The following is a 23,301-nucleotide window of genomic DNA, read 5'->3' as shown; positions in this document are numbered from 1 at the left end:
AGGTCCTGTGTCCCTGCATCCCACATTGGTCTCCAGTGGGATTTGCGGGCCCTGGGTTTACTGGATTTGAGGTGTATGTGCTGGGGTGAGGGGTTCTTGAGGGGAAGTGCCAGGCTGGGGACATTCCTAGTGGGCTGTAGGGTGGTGCTTGTAGGATGGTACTGGTCAGGCCCATAGCAGACTCCCATGCCCATCATGGCTGGGGCTGTGATGCCAGCTGTGCCTATGTTGAGATGACCCCACAGGGGCACCTGCCCACAGAATCCACAGCAAGACGAGTGCCACATAGTCACCCATACCAGGGCAGCCCATGGTGTGTGATCTGGGGCAGCACTCCCCCAGGCACCCCAGTATGGTTGCAAGGGACTAAAGTCTCATGGGACCCAGGGGAGCCCCAGTGCTACTACCTGCCCTTCAGTCCGCAATGTGGAGTACTGAGTTGCCTCTGTGGACATTGCTGCACTCTGCTGGGGTGACCAGTTTAGCACCAGAGCTACACAGGGCTATACTCGAACAGTGCCAGAGCTATAGGGAAAGTAACATTGGGTTCTACTGGGACAGCAGTGGGATACACTGGCACACCAACGCTGTAGTGGGACAGTATTCACCTATACTGGGGCACCACCAGAGCTGACACTGGATTAGACTGGGGCAGTGACAGAGTAACAGAAGGGTATCTCTGGGCCATAGCAGACTGGCACACAGCCCTGGGTGCTGGGCTGGGTGTTCTGCCCTCTGTGTGTTCGTGGCCAGGTGGGTGACTGCGCCAGCAGGGTGGCAGCACCCGCAGTGGCTTTACAGCATGGTGGTGGCCCACAGCCGGGCACACTGGCAGCAGCAGGCTGAGAGTGTGTCCTGGCATGGGATTGCTCCTCCGGATGAGCATCCTGGCAGCCATGGGGCAGTGCCAAAAGTTGACGAGCAAGGAGGGAGCTCCGTGCCTGGGGACACAATGAGCCGGCAGCCCATTTTATCACCTCCCTGCCGCAAACCGGTTCGTGTCCGGCCATGAACCTTCCCAGGCTGGTGCAGGGCATATCCCAGCCCCCAGCCTGGCCACCATCACCCACTCTTGGGGGTGCTAACGTCAAACAGGAGGGTGGAACCTGGGCAGTGAAAACTGGTCCATCCCCAACCCCCTAGCACCAGCCTAGCAGTGCCACAGGCTCCGTCTCTCCCTTCACCTAGTTCCTGCCAGGAAGGTGCCATGCGGTGCCCCAGGGAAGAGGGTGAGCTCGGCCCTGCCAGCTGCCCCTGAGGCCGTGGCAGCAGTGAGACGGAGGTCCCAACAGCCATCCGGTCATGCCGGAGAGCCTTGCCCAACGATTGCGGGTGCCAGGCTCTGCCCTTGTGCCCCTCTGGAGAGGGCTGAGGCACTGCTGCCCAGCAAGTTTGGCAGTGAAGAGCGGAGCCCATCTTCCTTCCCGAGGGCTGGCACTCCTGGGACACTGAGCAGCACCACGGTAAGGACACTTTCCCTGCCAGCTTTGATGTAACCCCGGTGTGCCTCCACAGTGCTAAGGAGCCTAGCGACCCGTGGGCACCCACAGGTCCCACTTTGCCCTCGATGCCAAGACTTCAGACACTCTGCCCCCAAAATTTGTCCCCCAGCCAGGCACGGTATTAACCCTGGCTGCCCGCGGGGCCCCCATTACGGTTCTACCGGGAAAAGATATGGGGGGGGGAACATGGAGCGGGGCCAGTGCCAGCACCTTGTGCCCACGGGAAGAGGGAGCAACGTGTCTCAGAGGCAGTTGCACCCGCCGTCACCCTTCGCTGGCGAACCGGTGGGCAAAGACCCAACGGGAGGGACCCCGTTGCGGTCAGAGCTCCATGGCCGGGCACCCCTACCTCCTGCCCGGCTCTGGCTGCCGGTGCCGGGAGCTGTCGGGGGAGGCGGAGCGCGGCCGGTCCCTCCCCCGGGCAGTGTATCAGGCCCGCCCTGCACGGCCCGGGACGAGCTGCCGCCGCCGCTGCGGGCACCGGCAGCTGCACCGGCACTAAAGCGGGCAGGAGCGGCAGCAGCGGCGGCACCATGGCCTCCGACAGCGAGGAGCAGCGGGCGCTGCAGTATGAGCAGACGCTGGTGAGTGCGGCGGGCACCGGGTTCCGGAGGGGCGGGTAGCGGGGGGCAGCGGGGAGCACTTCGCGCGGCGGGACGCCTTGGAGAGATGGGTGGTCTGGGGGTGCTGCTCCGGTCGAGGTGGCAGTGCCGATGAGCTTCACTGTGTCCGTTTTGGGGTGCCGCCTCTGGGCAGAGCAACGGGGCAGGGGGGCCACCCCGCAGCCCTCTCCTCCCCCGGCGTTGGAGGAGCCCAGCTGACTTCCCACCTTCAGGGCAGGGCTCTTGCACTTTCCCCCCATCACCCCTCATCACTGGGGGGTATTGCCTACCCTGCGGGGGCTCCCCGAAGCACTGTCCAGACACCCTTCACCCCCTGCTCTGCACAGCCCCAGCCCTCTGCCCCCAAGATAACGTATCTCCCCCACCTGCAACCTTAGCCCCACTATTACAACTCCTTCCCTTCTTAAGCTTCCCCACTGAAACCCAGATGCTCAGCTGTCCTGGGGTTTTATTCCCTTACCACCATGCCTACAGCCCCTTCACTGCCCATGGCCCTCAGACATCCCGGGCAAAGGTGCTTTTCCCTGATTCTGCTTGGGATCGTGCCCAGAGTGGCTCAGCAAACGGGTACTTTGCCCTGGTGAAGGCATTCAGCAGGAGGGGATGAGGAGGTGGGAAGGGAATGGCTGCAGGGCACCTGTGCCCACAACTGCCCGAGTTTGCTGAGCATCTGAGATGTTTGCTGCAAGTGGGGCCAGCCCTCCTGAGATTTACCCACCTGACAAGTGAATATAGGGCAGATTCAGGGCACTGATGCATCGTATGCCCTCTGCATCATCTTTCCAAGCACCCGCCAGCCTGCAGTGCCCACCCTGAGCTGCCCCTTCCCCATCACAGCTGAGTGGCTGCAGGGCAGCTGTTGGCCATGGCAGTCCTGGCTGTGCCAGCATCTTCTCGATTTTATCATGCTCAGCCTCCCTGCATGGCTGAGCCAGGGAGCAGCCAGGGGCACGAGCAGGGGTGTGTGGCACTGTGTGATGTGATCCAGGGGGTGCCTTTTCCCCCACCTACCCCAGCCCAGCACCAGGCTGCCACCCTCAGTGCTGTGGCCATCATGGGTGGGCAGAGATGCCAGCCCAGCTGGGCAGTGTGGGCCAGAGGAACCTGTGGGCAGCACAGAAGGGGAGAGGCATGCTTGGCTGGCATTGGAGCAACCTTGCATGCCACTGGCAGACTTTGCCCTCCGTTCCTCAGGGCAGGGTGGCACCCATGCCCTGGGTTCCCCAGGATGCCCATCCCCATGGCCTCTGGGCTGTGGTGAGGCTCATGAAACTGCCCAAGGCTCATGGGTGAGGCTGCATGTGGCCTCCTGTCCCACAGCTTCACACCTGGGTTTCAGGAGCTGCTTGAGCACATGCCAGGCAGGAGGGGTGCCCAGCCCTCTTCAGGGTATCTGGGCCACCACCAGATCCTGCCAGCACCTGCCAAGAGGTCAGGATCCAGCCAGAACCTGGCATGGGCTGGTCCAAGCTGGACAGCCCTGGGCACAGTTCTTGCTGCCCATACTGACAGCCTGGATATCACAGCTAGGCTCAGAGCTGTGCCCAGACAAGCCCAATAAGCCTCATCCCTACCATGCCTAAATTTCACCAGTGCTGGGGTCCCATGTCCATGGTGCCATGGGTGACTGGCACAGCCCCAGCCCCCAAGGTCTTCCCAGGCCATAGTGTCCCTCTCTGGAGACCCCATGCTGGGCAGGTGCCCATGAGAACCTCTTGCCATGCTAAGGCTGCTGAGGGTGTGTGCCAGCACCTATGCCCCACATGCCATGCTGCCATGGCAGGGACAGCAGGGCCCTCGGGCAAGGGATTAAGCTTGACAGACTGCTCTTGTTCACTGCAGAGCCGCTCAGGGCGATTAGAGCCTGGCTAAGACGGGCGGCGTGACACACACCCCCTGCCTCTGCCTGCCCACTGCCAGCATGGGGGACCCCCCCACCTTTAAATATCCCCCACCCCAGGATCACAGTTTTGGGGGGAAGGTGGGCTGGTATCAGCCATGTTGGAGATGGGCACCGCTGCCAGGCAAGCTTGGTGCTATGGGACAGGGTGGCACGGGGACATGGCAGTGCCAGATGCCAGCAGTGCAGCCTGGGCACAGTGGGTACAGTGTGGGATGGCATAGACTGGGGGGCTGCAGCACGGATGGTGCCCATAGCACAGGAGCCTGGGTCCAACGCAGCAGCCTTGGCTCATACCCGTGTCCCTGGGTGCCCCCCGCCAGGCCCCCCCGTGCCCACTCCCTGCCCGCCCGGCACTGTGATTGTTCAGCTGCTTCGCGGCGGAGGCCGGAGTCCCGGGGCTGTTTGTGTTTCAAAAGGCCATTGTGGAAAAATAACCCGAGCAGGGGGAGGAGGAGGAAGGAGAGAGCCCACCGCTGGCCTTCACCACAGCCCCACAGCTCTGCCAGGGCTGTGGGCACAGTGGTGGGACTGCCCAGCATGGGGACCCCCAGGGTCCCACACCCTGCCTGTGGGGCTGTGGCACAGGGAAGTGGGGTGGCACAGGGGTGATAGGGTAGCACTGGATGAAAGAGGCCAGTGTGCCAGCCTCTGACATGGCCGAAGGAGGTGGAGCCACTCTGGGGGGCACTCAGCCTGGGGGTGCCCCAGTCCTGGCCAGGGTTGGCTGTGGGGCAGCTGTGGGGCTGGGAGAGGCAGGCATTTGGCAGAGGGACAGTGCTCCTGGGGTGCCGGCCTGCTTTGTCTTCCAGATGAAACAAGCTTCACCCGAAGGGAGCCTTTGAACATCGGGCTCCATGCAGGGTTGGGGTCCTCCTCTGGCAGCCAATGCTGGATCTGGCCCCCATGGTGGCCATGCTGGTGTCTGCCCTGCTTGTGTGTTCCACCCAGCACATTTTCATAGGGCAAAAAGCCTCTGAGCTCAAGCTGAGCAGGAGTTTGGGGGAAAATCTGTGCTAGGAGGGGGTCAGAAATGGAAATCAATGTGTCCCCCTGCTCCCCGCCAGCCTCCCCATCCTCCCTCCCACTGCTGAGTGCATCGAAGGTATTAGACAGCAGAGAATCCACCCGGCGCCGCTCTGGCTGCTTTCTGCTCCTTGCCAAAGGGACCTGGGCAGGAGCGATGCTCTGTGAGAAATGCTCTTCACGCCACCCTCACGGGGAGCTGGCACGTGCCAGCCTGCCAGGGGTTGTGAACCAGGACCCATGCGTCCGGGACAGCCACCCCCACTGGCAGCCGCAGCTGGGCTGCCCACGTGCTGAGCACCGTGCCCACCAGTGCCATTGCCCCTTTGCCAGGCACCGGCACGGGCTGTGCCAGGGAGGAGAGCGGCTGCACCCCGGCTGGGTGGCCACGCGCTGCCCCGGCACAGCACGGCGGGTGGGCGCACCATCAGCATGGGGCTCACGTTGCCCCAATGTGGGAGCCTGGCAGGGGCCCCCACACTCCTGAAACCTCCCTTTGTGCTGGGCCAACCTCTGGTGCTTGGCATTCAGGTCATGCCAGGGGGGAGGGAGGTGGAAACCAAGCAACCAAGTCCTTGGCAGAGCCCACCAGTGTGGGACAAATGCCCCCGGCTCGGCAGGGAGGATGGGCACAAAGAGCTCCTGGCCAGCACAGAGGGCACTGCCAGGGCCACCCCTGGCCAGGGACAGGCCACGTGCTGTGGCCAGGAAGGAGGCACATGAGGAAAAAGGAGGTGCCGCCTATGTGAATACAGGGCCCTGTGCACTCCTTTCATCCCAAAATCCCCTCCTCAAAGCCCAGGGACTGCCCTGTGCCTGATGCTGTGCCCCCCCTCTCCCCTGGGCCTGGGGACATGCCCTGTCCTCACTGCTTTACTGCCTCCCTGCTGCTGGCTGAGACCAACCAACTTGTGTCATATGTGGCCTGTTGAGCCTGTCTCCAGTGGGGAGGACAGCCCAGCCCTGCTTTACATGGTGCCAAGGGGTGGTGCCCGCAGAGTGCCACCCCAATACCAGCCCTCGGAGAGTCTCCCGGCCAGGCTGGCTGTCCTCCCATTGCCAGAGGCCCTTCCCCACCCTCTGCCAGCCCAGCCCGGTGCCCGGGGCACCTGGGCAGGGCCAGGGACTGGTACTGGCAGTGCCAGCTGCCTGCCCTGGGTGCGTACGTGGGTGAAACAATCACCACTGATCCCCATGTGCCTTATCTGCCCATACCTTTCCTGCAACCCGGCAGGTGGCTGGGACCCCCAGAGGCACCACTGCCCCCATTCCCTGGGGGAGCCATGGCCACCCACCCCCTCTCCTGGCAATCAGCCATGATAGGAGGCCTATGCCAGCCTGCCTAACAATCCCGTGCCTCAGTTTCCCCTCTAGAGTACAGGAGGCAGGGTGCCAGCACCCCTGATGCCCTCCTTTCCCCCTGCTCCTTCTTCCCCAGATGTATGGACGCTACACCCAGGACCTGGGCTCCTTTGCCAAGGATGAGGCAGCCCGGCTGCGGCTGCAGCAGGGGCATGGGGAGGGGGCAATCCCCCGGCTACGCCGCCCTTCTGAGCTGCTGGAGTACACCCAGGGCCGCTGTGCCCCCTGCCGCGGTAAGGGCCACTAGGGGTGGGGACACCGGTGGGCACAGCCCTATGGTCTGGGCACAGCTGCCCATCCCACCAAGGCAGCAGTGGGTAGGGTTTCTCTGGCTGTCATGGGACACCGGCGCCGCCGAGGACAATGCCACCAGCCCGCCGAGTGGCAGCAGGGACACAATGGCCTAAAATAGCCAGGCATGCTGCAGGGATGAGGGGGCCCCCAGCCCCTCTGCCTGGGGCTATGCCAGGGGGGCCGTGTTGGTGGGAGTCACATGCCCATGATTCCTGCCCACCGATGGCTGCAGCAGGGCTGTGACCGCTGGTGACTGCAGTGCTCCTGCACCAGATGGGTCTGGTGGTGCCGCTGCTTGTTGTGAGCACTTGTGTCCCCACCAGCCTGGCCCCACCACCCTGGGGTGCCCACCACTGGGGTGCCCAGTCCTGAGCCTGCCCTTGTGCCTGCAGTCTGCACCTTGCAGTGCCAGCGGTTCCTCATCTCCAAGGTGGGCGAGGACTGGGTCTTCCTCATCCTCCTGGGGCTGGTCATGGCACTGGTCAGCTGGGCCATGGACTTTGCCATCGCCACCTGCCTCCAAGGTGAGTGGGCACTGATGGGCTTCTTAGTGGGACAGGGGGTGGCTGTGCCACCCATGACCTGTCTCCTTGACTGTGGCCACAGCCCAGAAATGGATGTATGGGGGCCTGGACACCAACGTGCTGCTGCAGTATCTGGCCTGGGTCACCTACCCCACTGTGCTCATCACCTTCTCAGCTGGCTTCACCCAGATCCTCGCCCCCCAGGCTGTGGGTATGGTACTTGGGGGGGCTGCTGCACTCCAACAGGATGTCACTGGGGCTCTGGGTTGGGGGCTGCCTGCATATCCCAATATGGGAGCTTTTGGTCCTGAGGGTCTTCCGAGAGCTACGGGATGGCCTACAGAAAGTCTCCAAGGGCCTGTGGGATGAAAGTCCTCCTAGGCTGTGGGGCTGGGTCTCCTTGGCATCCTTCCAGGGCTATGGGCAGAACTTCAGAGGGTGTCCTGGAGGCTGTGTGGTAAATGGCAGTTATTGGCTGATCCTCAGAGGATGTCATGGGAGCTAGTGCATGGATGTCCTCCTGGGCTGTGGGGCTGAAGGTTCTGATGGTCTTCCTAAGGCCATGGGCTGGGCTTCAAAGGGTCTCCTGTAGGCTATAGCAGTATGTTGTCCCTGCATGGCCATAGGGCTTTTCTTGCAGACTGTACTGTGGGCAGAAGTGTCTCTGGGGTCTCCCTGTGGCAGGGGGAGGATGGAAGAGCATCTGGGATCAACCCAGAACTACAGGGCAGGGGCTACCCCAGTGTCTTCTCCCGCTGGCTGTGGGTCAGGGTTGTCTCCATGGTGCCAGGATCAGGAATCCCTGAGATGAAGACCATACTACGGGGCGTTGTGCTGAAGGAATACCTCACCTTCAAGACCTTTGTGGCCAAGGTGATTGGGCTGACATGTGCCCTGGGCAGTGGCATGCCCCTTGGCAAGGAGGTAAGGGCAGCACCTGGGGCAGGGTGGGCAGGGGACCAGGGGGGAGGCACCATCTTGAGCTCTCCACTGTCTTTGCAGGGTCCCTTTGTTCACATCGCCAGCATGTGTGCTGCCCTGCTCAGCCGCTTTCTCTCCCTCTTTGGGGGCATGTACGAGGTGAGCAGGTTGGGCTGGCCCCAGGGGGGTTCCACCTGTGCCCCCCAGCAGGGTTGGCAGCACCTGGGGCAGGGAGGGGGAGCAGCGCCCACTCACCCCCAACTCGCCCACAGAATGAGGCAAGGAACATTGAAATGCTGGCTGCTGCCTGTGCTGTTGGTGTCGGCTGCTGCTTCGCTGCTCCCATTGGAGGTAGGGACATCCTGGGCCCCCTGAACCCCCCCACACACTTACCCCCCAGGGCACCAGGGTCAGCCTGGTGAGGTGAGCAGGAGCCCCAGCACATGGCATGGGAGAGGGCAGTGCCACTCAGCAGGGAGAAGGAAGGGAGGAGCGGGCACCATCCTCCCAGAGGTGTAACATCTACTCTCGTCCTCTCCCCCCTGCGCTCCAGGGAGCCCCTGCTCTGGCCCTGCTGAGCCCTGCCCGTAGGTTGGTGACATGTCTAACTCTTTCCTTGCCCTCTGCCTGCTGCCCTGCCCCATCCATCTGTCCATCTGTGTGCACCCCTCCCAGCGCCACCCGCCATGTCTCTCCTGAAGTCCCCACACCATCTTCTTGCTCATGCTGACTCCTGCTCTGCCATGCCTGCTGTCCCCAGCTGGGGACCAACCCCATGCTTGGCCAGGGAAGCCCTTGAACCAGCCCATAGCGTGTTCATGGGTCCATCTGGACCCTTGCAGGCCCTGCACGGGGTTGGGAGCATGCCAGGTACTGGGGGCCCACCTGGGTTTCGCTGCCTCCCGCATGCACTTCTCCTGGTGCCAGGTGTCCTCTTCAGCATCGAGGTCACCTCCACCTTTTTTGCCGTCCGCAACTACTGGCGAGGTTTCTTTGCTGCCACCTTCAGTGCCTTCATCTTCCGTGTCCTTGCTGTCTGGAACAAGGATGAAGGTACCTCTGGCAGGGCGGGGGGGACACAGATCCCCCCGTGTGGCCCTGATGACCCCCACCACCCCCCCCAGAGACCATCACGGCGCTGTTCAAGACCCGCTTCCGCCTCGATTTCCCCTTTGACCTGCAGGAGCTGCCCGCTTTTGCCGTCATTGGGTGAGTGCAACCACCATGGCATCTGTCCCATGGCTCTGAGGTGGCAGTGGCTTTGCTGTTGGTGTTGATGGTGGTGGCAGTGGTGGTGTGGACACTCACCCCTTGCCTCTGCCCAGGATTGCCAGCGGCTTTGGGGGTGCACTTTTTGTTTACCTCAACCGCAAGATCGTGCAGTTCATGCGCCGCCAGAAGACCATCAACCGCTTCCTCATGAAGAAGTAGGTGCCCAGTGGTCCCCAGAACTGGGGTGGTGAAGCTGGGGATGCACTAATGTCACCCCCCCATCCCATGCCACCCCACCAGGCGCCTGCTCTTCCCTGCCCTGGTGACGCTGCTCATCTCCACACTGACCTTCCCACCTGGTTTTGGACAGTTCATGGCTGGCCAGGTACTTTCTGTGGGTGTCACACCAGTCCCTGCTCTGGGGCTACTGCCAGCCTGATTGACAGCTGACCCTGTGCTCCTCAACAGCTCACCCAGAAGGACACCCTTGTGACACTCTTTGACAACAAGACATGGGCCAAGCAGGGGCTTAGCGACGAGTTTGAGTACTTGGGCATCCTGGAGGCCTGGCGCCACCCCCGCTCCAATGTCTTCATCACCCTTGTCATCTTCATCCTCATGAAGGTGGGTGCCTCCTGCCCCTGCTACCCCTAGGATGCCACCAGGATGTTCTGGGAAGAGACTCCAGGTGCCACTGGAGAAGTGCTGGATTGTTGCTAGCAAGGTGGCACTGGGAAGCACTGAGTGTCTGCTGGCAGAGTTGCATGCTTCCAAGATGCCATCAAAGAGAACTTGGCGAGAAGCCACCAAGGTGCCAGCAGGAGGTGCTGGAAAGGTGCCAGCAGAGAGGTCCTAGCCAGATGGCCACAGGTGCCACCAAGGAGGTGCTGGCTGAGTGCCCCCAGGTGCCACTAGGGATGTGCTGGCTTGGTGCCCGTGAGAGCAACAGGGCTGCCCACATGCTGCTCTGTCGCAGTTGTCTGTGGGGCACAGCAGGGGCAGGAGGCAGGGCAGGGGTGGGCCAGGCAGGGCAACTAATGGGTGCCTGTGTCCTCTGTGCAGTTTTGGATGTCAGCCCTGGCCACCACCATCCCAGTGCCCTGCGGAGCCTTCATGCCTGTCTTTGTCATTGGTGAGAGCTTGTACCCTGCACAGGCATGGTGGGAGGAGGTGGATGACTGCCAGCCCACACTGGGCACCCATGGGTGTCCCCAGGTGTCCCCGTCCCTGGCAGCACCAAGGGCAGAGGCTGGGTTGGGTGCTAGCATATCCCCTGCACCTGCTCCCAGCCCCTCTCTGTGGGCAGGAGCAGCCTTTGGGCGCCTGGTGGGGGAGAGTATGGCAGCCTGGTTCCCTGATGGCATCCACGCTGACAACAACATCTACCGCATCGTGCCAGGGGGCTACGCCGTGGTGGGTAAGCACTGGGACACCATGGTGGGCACCATCTGGAGAATCTCCAAGGAGCCAGTGGCTTTCTCAGAGCTGAGGTGGTGTCCTCAGGGACTGGGGATGACACAGGAGGTCCCAAGGACTTAGGTTGTGGTGGATGTCCCAGGGGTGGGACGGCACCTGACGACCACCCTTGTATCTCCTGGGGATGGGTGCAGGGGCAGCTGCGCTGTCAGGCGCTGTCACCCACACAGTGTCCACGGCTGTCATCGTCTTCGAGTTGACAGGGCAGATCTCACACATCCTGCCCGTCATGATTGCCGTCATCCTGGCCAATGCTGTGGCCCAGAGCCTCCAACCCTCCCTCTATGACAGCATCATCCGCATCAAGAAGCTGCCCTACCTGCCCGAGTTGGGCTGGGGCCACCACGAGTGAGTGTGTGTCCTCTGCCTTGTCCCCAAAACCCCCTCCAGGCACAAGGGGAGGGGGTGGCATCACCCTGAGCCCATCATTGTCCACTCTGTCTAGGAAATACAATGTGCGAGTGGAGGACATCATGGTGCGGGACATCCACTACGTCACCCTCAACTGCAAGTACCGGGACCTGCAGCACGTCCTGCATGGCACCAAGATGAAAAGCCTGCCCCTGGTGGAGTCGGCTGGTGAGAGATGGGCAGGGAGCTGTGCTGGTGTCCACTGCTGCCGTGGAACATGCCGGGATGGTGGGGGGTAGCTGGAGAAGCTTCAGGCACCAATGCAGCTCCTTGCTGCCATCGGCAGAGTCCATGATCCTGTTGGGCTCCATCGAGCGGGCACAGGTGGGGGCCCTGCTCAGCCAGCAGCTCAGCCCCCAGCGCCGGCTCCAGGCCCTGCGGCAGAAGGCCCTGGCAGAGGAGGGGCACCAGCTCTCCGACACCAGCATCCGCTTCCAGGTGAGAGAGGTGGCTGCCCAGGGGGGGGTGCCAGCCCAGGGTGTCCCTGCTGCCATGCCACCACCACCCCATTCCCCCCAGATCAGTACAGACACCTCCTCGGGTGCCCTAACCCGCACTGCCCCCCGCAAGTCCCTGAAGCCGGCACTGAAGCGGGTGCCCAGCAGCATGGTTGAGAGCCCTTCGGGTGAGTCTGTGTATGGACCCCCCCCCTTCCATCCCTGCCTGCACCTCCCTCCCACTGACCCCTCCACTGCCTGTAGGCAGCACCACTGACCACTCCGGCATCGCCCTCAAGAGCCTCTTCTGTGCCAACACCACCGCAGAGCCCACCGAGGTGGGTGCCCAGTCCTGTGTGACCCTTCCTGGCCCTTTCTACCCACTGTAGAGAACAGTGTGCCCTCTCCCACTCCTGTCCACTTCTACCCATCCCTGCCCCTTCCTGTCCATCCCTGCCTGCCCTATCCCTTCCCTGCCCACCCCTGCCCATCCCTGCCTGTCCTATCCCATCCCTGCCCACACCCTAACGCCACTGTCTCTCCTGCCTGGTGTCAGGCCCAGGGCACGGCCTATCGCAAGGCCAAACACGTCCGCATTTCCATCACGGTAAGCTGCAGCCAATCACAGGCTGAGCATGGCTCCTCTCAACCAATTGGAGCCCAGCATGGATTCTCTGAAATCGGGGACAAGATTCTGCTTGGCCAATCATGTTTGGCCTGTGTCTGTGCAGGCAATCTCAGACTGTCCCGATTCTGCTCAGCCAATCAGGGTGCACCTCCTGCCAGGTGAATCATACCTGACCCAGAGCCTCTCGGCCAATCAGTGCCATAGGATTTACCCCACTTTACTCAGCCAATCATGGCACAGCTTGCATTCTCTCCACCAATCACAAGTCTGGCTTGTCCCACCTTGGCCAGTCATGGTGTGACCTATGTTCTCTCAACCAATCATGTTACTTGACCTCCCTGCAGGCCCTGCCACACCCTGTCTGCATCTGCTGCCCACACCCTGCCCATGTGCTGCCCACACCCTGCCCATATGCTGCCTGCACCCTGCACGTGCCTTGCCTGCATCCTTCCTGCAGCCAGTGTGTGGATGCACTGCCTGCTGCCCTGCCTGCACCCTGCCTGCAGCCCTGTCTGCCTGCTGCCCTGCCAGGCACTCACACTCCCTCTTTTGCAGGAGGAGATGGATCTGGGTGACAGGATGACCCCGGCGGAGGTGAGGGGCCGGGCAGGACCCCCTTGCCTGCAGGGACCCAGGAGATCCCAGCAGGGTGCCATGGCATGGCAGGAGGGGGAGTAATGGAGTGTGAGGGAGCCTTTGCTGGCACCCTCAGGGGCCTGTGCCCTTTTGCCTTGCCCCATGGTGTGTCATGTGCCCCCCAGATCCTTGAGTGGGAGGAGCAGCAGCTGGACCAGATGGTGGACTTCAGCAGTGCAAAGATAGACCCTGCACCCTTCCAGCTGGTGGAGCACACGTCTCTGCACAAGGTGAGCCCATGGAGTCCCCTCCCTAAAGCCTCCCCCCCAAGGAGTCCACACACGGACCTCCAGCTCAGCCCCCTCGTCCTGCAGACCCACACCATCTTCTCACTGCTGGGGCTGGACCACGCTTATGTCACCAGCATCGGGCGTCTGGTGGGCATGGTGTCCCTCAAGGAGGTGAGCGGGGGATGGGTGCAATGCTGTGGATGGCATAGGGTGGGGGAGCACCCAGAGCCCCCCCAGCCATGGTTTTGGGGTGTCCACAGCTGCGCAAGGCCATTGAGGGTTCGCTGACAGCCAAGGGGGTGAAGGTACGCCCACCACTTGCCAGCTTCCGTGACAGCACGGCCAGCGCCGGTGAGCCCGACACCACTGCCCTGCGCCAGCTCTGGGACCGTCACCAGCATCACCCCATGCCCCGGGAGGCCGGACCAAGGGGCAACGATGAAGACGACACCCCCAAAGGCCAGTGAGGAGGGGTGTGTGTCTTCTCCTGTTGTGCCCAGGTGCCCCTGGTGGGTGCTGGGGGGGTACCTGCCCTGTGTCTACCTGTGTCAGGCTCAGTGTAGGGGTGGGCACCCTTAATCCAATGCCACTGCCCCCCTACTGCTTTCAGGGTCTGGCCCAGGTGCCTCCCAGACTGCCCGTTCCCTCCATATACCTGTCAGCTCTTGGGGCTTCCCACTTGGCTACCTCTGCCCCCATCACCACCCCTGGTGTCCCCCAGCAAAGCCACAGCCATCATCCCCCCATCCACGGGCACCCCAGTGTCCCTGAGGGTGGCACGTGGGGCAGAGGGGTGTGAGGTTATGGGGGACACAGGTGGGCACTTCCCTCATGGCTGGGAAGGGGGAGGTCCTGCCCCCTCCCCACTGTACACCCCACCTTCCTGTAAATACAGAGATTTTTATATTAATTTAATAAAAGGACTTTATAAACAGAGCCGGAGTGCTGAGGAGCCCGAGCAATCGCAGGCAGCAGCTGAGCCTGGCACTGGCACAGGCTTGGTGTCAATGCCGGGGGGGACAGAAGTCTCTCCCTGTTCCCGGTGCTGGGTCACAGTGTGGCCTCACTGCGGTACCGTGGCTGGGAGGGCTCACCGGGGCGGGCACTGGGGCGGCGCTGGGCAGTGATAACCAGCGTGCCAGCTTCGGTCAGGGCACAGCTCACTGACAGTGGGTCCATGTCCTCGGGCAGCTGGCACTTGTGGGTGAAGGTGTCACAGATGGTGCCATCCTCAGCCACCTAAGAGGGGGGGGAAGTGCTGGCATGGTGGGACATGGCACAGCATGGCAGCACGTGGCACAGTCCCAGTTACCTGAGTACTAGTGGTGGGGCAGCTCCCAGTCAACCCAGCTCCAGCAGGGAGATGAATAGGGTAGTTCCCAGTGCTGGTAGAGGCCATTCCCAGTTACCCCAGCAGGGGCAGCTCCCAGTTACCCCAGCACAGGAAAGGTGGAGCGGAGCAGGAGCTACTTGCTGTCCCATCACTGGGGTATAGTGCCCAGTTACCCATTGTCAGTAGAGTCCATTCCCAGTTACCCTGATGCAGGATGGGATGCTATAGGCCAGAATTCCCATATGTTCTATGGCTGGGGGGTGGGGGGAATGTTGCCCCCCCAGGATCCCTCACCTTCTCAGCCTGGATGGAGACATGGCAGTTGGAGGTGGTCACAATGATGTCAGGAGGCTCAAACTGGCTGACGTCGGCCACCACCTGGTAGGTGTCACCTTGGGCATGCACCCAGGAGCCCAGGCTGCAGGGATACATGGCACCCGGGGACCCTGCAGGCATTGGGAGGGGGGAGGGAGGGACGGCTGCTGGGCACCAGGACATGGGAGCATGGTGACCAGAGGTTTGGGGTACAGTGGGGTGCAGGAGAGGCTGGGTACATTGGGAGTGGGGCTGGAGAGGGGAGTTGCAGGTGGTGCTGGAGGTTTGTGGACATTGATGGTGCAGGGGGAACTCAGGGTCCTAGGGGTATGGGGGAGAGTGTATGGTCTGGGGGCAGCCTGAGACAGTGGTGTTCTGGGGACACCGGAGGACACTGTGAGGGTCTTGAGGTACTTGGATGATTTGGGGACAGCAGGGGAATAGTGCAGGAGGCTGGGAACACAGGGGATGGCCAGGAAAGTTTGGGGAAGTGGGTTGGGGGGGACGGAAGGGGGTAGTAAAAGGGAACGCTGATGGGTTGGAAGCAAGGTGGGGCTGAGGACATAAAGAAAGCCAGGGAGGTCTGAGAGGAGCAGGAAGGGTCATAGAAGGGTCTGTGAGTGCCAAGAGGATCACTCTGGGGAATGGGATAGCTGAGGGCATGGTGGGCCTGGGGACAGCAGGGACACTGGGGACTTGGGGAGAGGGTTGGAGGACATGGGGCACTTGGAGGGTAATGGGGGCCTCACCCCAGCCCCTCCAGTGTCTGTGGCCAGGCACTGGGCAGCTGGATAACCTTTTGGTGGGGGGCTTCCCCAGCATGACAATCACCCCCACCCCCTCCATCCCTGGTACCTGGGTACCCAAAAGCCTCGTGTGCCCGTGCCCCGAAGTGCCGCCGATCTCCCTCGAAGCAAGGCTCACCATGGCCTTGGCCATAGCTGCTGGTGGTGCGGTATGCAGAGCCCAGCGAGGCCATGGCGTCTGCAGCCTGAGCCCCCCAAGGTCCTGGTGCAGGGAGGAAGGGGGATGGCCGCCCGACGCAACTGCCTGATGCCCATAATTAGGCACCCCAGCCCCAGGAATGTGAGATAAGAGCTGGGGCCTCATTGTCACCCAGCAGGGACAGGGCAGGGAGGACGTGCCACTGCCACCATCCCTCCAACTCCCCTCCGCCAGGGAGAGGGTGCCCCCCACCCCCAAGAAGAGGTGCCCAGTGCAGAGCTCGCACGATGGACTTTATTTGAGGCCCAGCGAGATGGAGGAGGGGGTGCCAGGTGAGGGCACCCCATGGGTACCTCACCAGTACTGCTGCAGCAGGGTGGGGGGGCTCAGGCATCTCCTGGCAGTGCAAAGCCCCCCACCCTGCTGCAGGCATCCCGCCCTCCCCCCCAGCCTGTCCAAGCACTGTGGGGAGCATCCACTGTCCCTGGAAAAGGGGTTGTGCGGCAGGGAGCCTGTCAGTGCGGCATCAGGCCTGCTGGTCCCTACCTCCCTCTGAAGTTTGTCCATGCAGGGAGAGGGAAGGCAGCCCCATGGCAGGGAGGGGGAAGGGGCACTGTGCAGAGCAGAGGGGATGGGGTTGCAGGAGCAGGAGTGCAGCGGACGCTCAGGGCATCACGGGGTAGGCAAGGAGCAGCATGCAGAGGGGGAGCAGCCCCACAAGAACATGTGCCATGCAGGAAGGGGAGCGCAAGCGTTGGCAAAAACTGGCATTCCTCCCCCAAAATGGCATGACTGGATGCCCCCAGCACAGACCATAGGGGGGCCCCCAAGCTCAGGTGTCCCCCCCCCATCCAGGACAGCGGGGGGGGGCTGGTTGTCCTTCATGTAGGCACTTGGTTCCCTGTGAGGGCTGAGTGATGCGGGGACAGGGACATCAGTCCCACCACCCCACATTGTCCCACGGCAGATTTAGGGAGCCCAGGCCAGGCTGAGCCCCCCCACCCTGGGGCTGGCTTGGGGGTGCTGTCACTGATGGCCCAAAGCCCTCAGCCTGGGGGCCTGTGCCCACCCGGCCCCCTCACCCCCCATGCTGGCCCTACACACATACAAAAGTATAGAAAGCCCCTGCAGATTCATACCCCTCCACCCCCACCCAGCACTCCCACCAACCCCATGCCCTGAGGCAGCAGTTCACAGTATAAAACTCGGTCCAATAAAGCCGGTCCAGTAGAGAGAAACCCACACCCACACCATCCCCAAACCCCCACTACGACTCCAAGCTGAGGGTGCTGGCCATGGGGTGGGGGCACTGCAGGGTGTTCAGAGAGGTTCAGCCATGCCAGCGAGGGGGGGGGGGGCTGTGCCCAAAAGGGGAGCCTGGGGCAGTTTTGGGGGGAACATGCGAACAACCAGCCCCACTGATTGAGTCTTGTCAGTTACAGAGGGGCACATCTGGGCACCAGGGCAGGGGGTCCAACCCCCACCAGACTTTTCCCTGGACCCCTTCCCCACTCTCATGCAAAAATCTAGGAGGCCAAGCAGGGTGGGGGTACACTGGCTGGGGGGGCAGCAGTGGCCCCCCAAGATCCCCCCTGCCCAGCTAGCAAGGAGGAGTGGCAGCAGGGCCTGTCCCTTGCCAAGCACAGGGTCCAGCTGGGGGCCAGTTGTGGGGGGGCTGGTCCCCCACCAGGAGAGGCAGGGCACCCAGAGGTTGTCTTCAGGGCTCTTGGGCCTCCTCCTCCTCTTCCAGCGATGCCACCCCAGAGGAGGCGACATCAGAGACTTTGCGGCGGAGTGGGAAGTCCTTGCTCAGCACCACCTCATCCTCAGTGGGCGAGAGGCAAGCTTCAGTGTAGGACACGGAGTAGAGGGAGTCCTGGCACCGGAGCCGTGCCAGGCCCCGCAAGGCACTTTGGCTGGCCGGGGGATGCGGCTTGGGCAGCAGCAGGTCCTCACTCCCCAAGGAGCCCAACAGTTTGGCAGTGAGTTCAGAGGGCGACACCATCTCCAGGCTGCAGAGGCTGGAGCAGAGGGTCTCAGGGGAGAGGGTGTGTGAGGAGTCACTCTCAGGCTCGCAAGAGCTGTGCACACCCAGCTGGCAGAGGTGGCCCTGCAGCAGGTCTCGCAGCAGCGCGCTGGCAGGCACCATGCTGGGAAGGTCTGTGGGGAAACAGGATGCTCAGGGTCAGTCTTGGATGGATGGCACCAGAGGCTGTCAGCTGCCCCGGCCCTGTGCCCTGCAAGTTGGAAGAAACCCTGTGCCAGGCACTGTGTGTCCTCCCTTTGCCCACAAATTGCTGCATGCGTGGCACTGAGGACCACCAAAGAAAACCAAAATACACCCTGGCACGGGGGAGGGTGCTGACTGGGGAGGGTGCTGGGCTTCGCCATCTCTGGCACAGGTGCCACTTGCCATGGACCTGCAGATGGGCATTGGGAATCTCACTCTGTTAACCCTTAGCACTAGCAGTGGGACATTGACACTGGCAGTCAGACACCTTGCCAGCCCAGTGCCTGCTCCCCATGGCACTTACCAGTGGGCTGGGAGCTCTCCGTGGAGGGCATGAAGTCCTCATCATAGGACTCATCATTGGAGTCGTCCCCATCCACCGAGGACCATGCTCGCAGCTTGGCCTCAGCGATGGCAAACTGCTCTGCCACACCTAGCACAGGACAGACAGAGGTCACACCAGAAGGAGCTGCTGAAATCCCTCTGCCCTGGCACCTCTGTGCCCATGGCTCTGTAACACCAATAAGGTGATGGATGAAAGAAAGGATGGGGACAACCCGTTCCACCACCCCGTGCCCGCCAGCTGTGCCCCACATGGTGCCCACCAGCAGCAAAGCGTGCCTCCTGCTCGCCCTCACTCAGGTGGCAGTAGGAGCTGAAGGCGCTCTCCAGGGCAGTGGGTGGCTCCACCGGCTTGCACCAGCCCTTCCACTCGATGAGGTGGGCAACACGGCCCTGTGCCATGGCTGTTGGCTTTGTCACATGCTCCTTCACCACCTGTGAGATCCCTGCAAGATGTGCCCCTGCATCAGCACCCCCTAAGCACCCCAAGTCCCCTCCACGGGGCCCATGACTCTGGGACCCAGCACTTTCCACCTCCAGCCCCCTCCCTCTTGCTCACAGGAGACTCCTTTCCCAAATGGCCCTCAGGGAACCCCGGGGCCAGACAAGCAGTTACCGTGCAACGAGGAGCGGGCCAGGGCAGCGATCTCCTGGATGGTCAGCGCGCGCCGTGACTTGGGCAGCATCTCGACAGTATCCTCAACATTGACCTGTCAGAGAAGGCAGGAGCATCACAGCCCCGGTCACCATGCCTGTTCCCTGTCACTGCTCCCCCTGCACACCTTGCAGGGCCCAGGGTGTCTGTGCACATGTGTGTTGCAGACACATGCATACATGCACATCTGTCCATGTTACCAAGTGTACACACACAGACACTCGTAGACACATACTGACCATAAATGCACACATTCACACGCTGTACACACACACACACGCTCACTGCATATAGGGCCCTCCTCACTGTGCACATGCATGAACTCAGTCCACGCACACCCAAGTTATTGTGCACACACGTTATGCTCACTGTACACACACATGCACCTTTGTGCACATCCTGTGATAATTGGTGCCACTGACCATCCTTCCCAGCTCATGTATGCATACACACAAACACACACACACACACACACGTGTGCAAGGCCACCATGGCTGAGCTCCCCAGTGCCCACAGCACCCACCATGCCAGGATGCTGCACAGCATGTCCCCATTGCCCGTCCTGGCTGTGCCAGGCTCCGAGCTGGTGGCCACGGGGGATGCAATGCAGGATTTGGAGGCGCGCAACAAATTGCATTGCCATGACAACGAGGCACCGTGGACTGATTTCTCCCAGGATACAGCCCGGCTCACAGCTGACGTCAGAGCAGCCCCGAAGCCGGCTGCGAGCTGGCAGGGACGGGTGGGCAGCAGAGCCCATTGTGCTCCCAGCCTCGGACAGGATGTGTGCCCTGCCATTGGGTAGGGGGAAGCGGGTTGGGTGGTACCTGGAGGAAGTCCTGGCTGTCGAAGGAGGCCTGGTGTGCCAGGTGGGGCAGTGGGTGGGTGGCACTCAGTGGTGACAACACTTTCACCTCCTTCCACTCCACGCACAACTTTGTGTCCACAGCCACTGCAGGAAGAGCCAGGGAGGCATCAACACCTTTGTTACCCACTCCCCAGCCCCCCCCCCCCCCCCCCACCACAGGGTGTCTTGTCTAGTCTGAGACCAGACACAACTCGTTGCAGGGCCACTCCAGAGCAGCCAGGTGCTGCGGCATGGGTGACTCACGCCTGGGCAACCCTTCTGCCTGTGTCAGCAGTAACATGCAGCCCCAGCCTGGCACCGGGGACCAGGCACCCCTTCCAGCTTGGCAGCTGTTTTGGGAGGGGTGGAGGACAGCTGGACCAGGCGCAGGGGGACGGACTGGGCCAGGCACTGGGTGCATGGAGGGAGCTGGCACTGGGCTGTGCTGTGGGGGCGGGGGCTGGTAGTCCCCAAAAGGCCACTACCCCGTTCTCCATCTCTGGAGGAAAAGAGAAAAAAGGGGTTGGGGGTGGTATAAAAGCACCCACACACAGCCTTCGACACCAATAGCCTAACCTACTGGCACCAGTACCCAAACAGGTCTCCAAATCCTCGGGTACTGGCTCCGAAGCACCTGGGCCAGGGAGGGTCCCCCCTCACTGTGGCGCCAGGCCAGGTCAAACCCCAAGTGGTTGGGGCAGGATGACACCAAGAAGAATCATTGCCCCTGCACCCAGATGGGGCTGGATGGATATGGGGGAATGAACAGAGCTTCCCAATTCTGGGGTAGTCCCTGGATCTTGGAGAAGCTGCTGACAGCATTACCCCCACCTCCAGCTGTGGGCAGGGGCACTGCATGTTGATGCCTCAGCATCAACATTCCTGCCCCCCCTAGCAACAGAACTTCCAGGGCTCCCCGGGCATGTCTGCAAGACTCCTGGCACCATCTGGGCCCAAAGAATACCCCTGGATCACAGCCACAGCCCCCATTCCTTCTGTGGCTCCCCTGGGACATCTGTGGCTCCCCCACAGCACCCTGCACACCCCACACTTTGCAACACACCCCTGCCATTGCCCACAGTCCCTCCAATAGCCCCTCAAGCACCTCTACCCCTCTATAGCACCCCCATATCCTCCCAAGCCTTTGACAACAGCCCTGTCCCACACCCTCTTCTCAGTCCCCTCCACACACCCCCCCAGCCATCCAGCAGCTCCCCCAAAGCCTTGCTCCAGTCCCTCTAATCTCCCCAGTCCCCACGCACCCTCACCCCCCATATCTCCCCATACTCCCCAGGCTATACAGCTGCCCCAGAGCATGCTCCCCAGGCCCCAAAGCCCTCATCCCTCCCTAGCTCCCTTCCCCCTGTATGTTCCCAAGTCAGCCAAAGCCCTCAAGCTCCTTGTAACCCCCCCTCATCCTTAGGCATTCAAGTCCTCTGTGTCCCCCTCCTCACTTCCAAACATCCCTGCATCCTGCCATCCCCCTCTACCCACCCTGTCCCCCAGCATCCGATCCCCTAGACCCTCAGCTCCCCCATAGCAGCCCTCTCTCCTTCCAGTAGCCTCCAACACCCTCCTGACATCATCCCGGTCCCCAAAGTCCGCCCCCACAAGCTCTGCACCCCCTAGCATCCTCCTCCACCCCCCAGTACCCTCTTACACTCCCCCATTTCCAAGCTGCTCTATATCCTCCCCCCCCGGTGCCGCTCACCCACCGATGGTCGTTTTGGATCCGATGCAGCCCATGCTCCCGGGGAGGCCCCGGTGCGGACACTACCGCCGGCTCCGCGCCGCCCGCATCGCCCTCCGGCCGCATGGGCGGCCCCGGGCAGCGCCCGCGTCCCACCTGAGGGTGCTGCCGGGCCGGGCTGGGCCGGGCAGCTGTACCGGAGCCCCCGAACGGTGCCTGCGCCAGGCCGGGGAGCAGTACGTCTAGAGACGTCACTGCTGGGGGAGGAAGAGGAGGGAGAGGGGGAGGCGGGAGGGGGGAGGGAGATGGGGAGGAAGAGGAGGAGGATGGGGAGACAGAAGGAGGAGAGAGAGGAGGAGGAGGAAGGGCGGGAGGAAGGCTGGGGAAGAGGAGGACGAGGGGGATAAAGAATGAGGGTAGGACTATGGAGAGGGAGGTTGGGAGGAAGAGATGAGGAGAGAGAAGGGGGATGAAGATAGCCGGGGAGGATGAAGGAAGAGGGGGGCTGAAGGAAGAGGAAGAGGGGGATGGAGGAAGGGAAGGGAGGGGAAGAGGAGGAGGAGGGGGAGGAAGGCCAGGAACCGCGAAGAGCGCCGGGCCAGCACCGTGGACAGCGCCTCACCCCCCTCCCTCCCCCCCCCCCCCAACCCTGGAGTCCCCCGGGACCGCCACCCCGGAGACCACAGCACCTCCGATATATGGGCCTGGCCCCTAGAATATCCCCAGACCTGCACCCCCGGGACTGGACACACCCAGCAAGGCCCTGGGCCCCTGGCCCCCAGGCCCTCCCTAGGACTGACACCCCCAGTACCAGACACTCCTAGCAGGGGCACAGCCCCTGCCCCCCTGGGGGACAAGGGACTCCCTCAGCATGGCTTGCAAGGGGGGGGGGGGTTCTTGTCCTTCCTCCCGCCCCCCCCCCCCCCCCCCCCAAGAGGTGGTGATGCCAGAGGGAGCACACATCCCAGGGAGGGCTGGAGGTCTCACCTTGCTGGATTTGGGGCAGGGGGGTGCAGGACACCATTTCTGAGGGCACCACAGCAACCTCCCCCACAGGTGATGAAGGCCAGGGCTGATGTCAGGCCAAGTGGTTAATCTGCATCCAAAGATCCCTGTTCATTCTGAAACCTAATTATGACAATTAATGCTGAACCTTTTCCCTGGCACAGAAGGGTACAGGAAGGCACTGACAGAGTGCCACCCTTCCACTTGGACAGCAGAGTACTGAAGCAGTCAGTCTGAGGCCGGGGAAGCTCCTGGACAGTCCTCCCCCAAAGGCCCTGCTGGCTTTTCCCTGCCAACTGTTTCCCAGCATTAGTGCTTCCAGGGCTGCAGCTCAGACAGATCAGCCTCTAATCTAGGGAACAGTCTCTGGTTAATTATTCTGTACCCTCTGGGCCATTGCCAGGGTGACTCAGCAAGAGGCAGCCAAACACCACCAAGAAAAGACCATCCTTGAGTTGGGGAGGGGGGAAATCAGCCCACCCTCTGCTCCCTCCACAGAAGGGACAACTCTGCAGAGACCCTCTAGGACAGTACAGCCTCACCCCATCCCCACCTGCAAGACCAGAAAGCTTCCACTACAATAAGTTGTTGCTGAGAGCCCAGTTCATCTCCCACATCTCCGGCCCCAGGGTAGATCTTGAAGAGACCGTACAGGTCCTGCTACTTCTGTGCCCACAGGAAAAGGGACACTTGGGGACACTGAGGCTCTGCTCCACCACCAGGGTGGAGGCAGGGCTGCCTGTTCTGCCAGAGCACC

The 23,301-nt window shown here is 62.2% G+C and overlaps 3 protein-coding genes across 7 annotated transcripts; 1 reads left to right on the top strand and 2 right to left on the bottom strand.

Moving 5' to 3' along the window:
• Positions 1-1,812: 1,812 nt before the first annotated feature.
• Positions 1,813-14,118, top strand: CLCN2 (chloride voltage-gated channel 2). Of its 5 annotated transcripts, none has more exons than XM_071752526.1 (24): positions 1,813-2,086; positions 6,490-6,646; positions 7,100-7,231; positions 7,314-7,442; positions 8,022-8,155; positions 8,234-8,311; positions 8,425-8,503; positions 9,080-9,205; positions 9,277-9,361; positions 9,478-9,579; positions 9,665-9,749; positions 9,833-9,988; positions 10,427-10,496; positions 10,671-10,781; positions 10,975-11,188; positions 11,286-11,419; positions 11,538-11,689; positions 11,771-11,876; positions 11,953-12,026; positions 12,245-12,295; positions 12,872-12,910; positions 13,078-13,182; positions 13,267-13,353; positions 13,443-14,118. In XM_071752526.1, exons 1-24 carry the CDS (start codon positions 2,036-2,038, stop codon positions 13,647-13,649), a joined length of 2,664 nt encoding a protein of 887 aa, XP_071608627.1. In that variant the 5' UTR covers positions 1,813-2,035; the 3' UTR covers positions 13,650-14,118. The 5 variants fall into 5 exon arrangements, with proteins under 5 accessions (XP_071608627.1, XP_071608625.1, XP_071608628.1 ...); XM_071752524.1 differs by having other exon boundaries at positions 7,031-7,231; XM_071752527.1 differs by lacking the exon at positions 12,245-12,295.
• LOC139799950 (heat shock protein beta-7-like) lies at positions 14,081-15,879 on the bottom strand. The gene is made up of 3 exons (XM_071752534.1): positions 15,686-15,879; positions 14,810-14,961; positions 14,081-14,421 (listed from the first exon to the last, which is right to left on the bottom strand). The coding sequence occupies exons 1-3, from the start codon at positions 15,807-15,809 to the stop codon at positions 14,233-14,235; spliced, it is 465 nt and encodes a 154-aa protein (XP_071608635.1). The 5' UTR covers positions 15,810-15,879; the 3' UTR covers positions 14,081-14,232.
• A 1,047-nt stretch (positions 15,880-16,926) lies between these two features.
• FAM131A (family with sequence similarity 131 member A) lies at positions 16,927-22,013 on the bottom strand. Its single transcript, XM_071752533.1, is given in 7 exon segments — positions 16,927-17,935; positions 18,310-18,438; positions 18,611-18,793; positions 18,964-19,057; positions 19,830-19,954; positions 21,565-21,605; positions 21,607-22,013. Coding segments are annotated over 7 exon segments (1,074 nt in total). The 5' UTR covers positions 21,666-22,013; the 3' UTR covers positions 16,927-17,492.
• Positions 22,014-23,301: the final 1,288 nt, after the last annotated feature.

This window comes from Heliangelus exortis, chromosome 9 (assembly GCF_036169615.1).
Source record: "Heliangelus exortis chromosome 9, bHelExo1.hap1, whole genome shotgun sequence".
Classification (NCBI taxonomy): domain Eukaryota; kingdom Metazoa; phylum Chordata; class Aves; order Apodiformes; family Trochilidae; genus Heliangelus; species Heliangelus exortis.
Note: the sequence above shows the minus strand (reverse complement) of the source record. Positions and strands in the feature narration are given on the sequence as shown.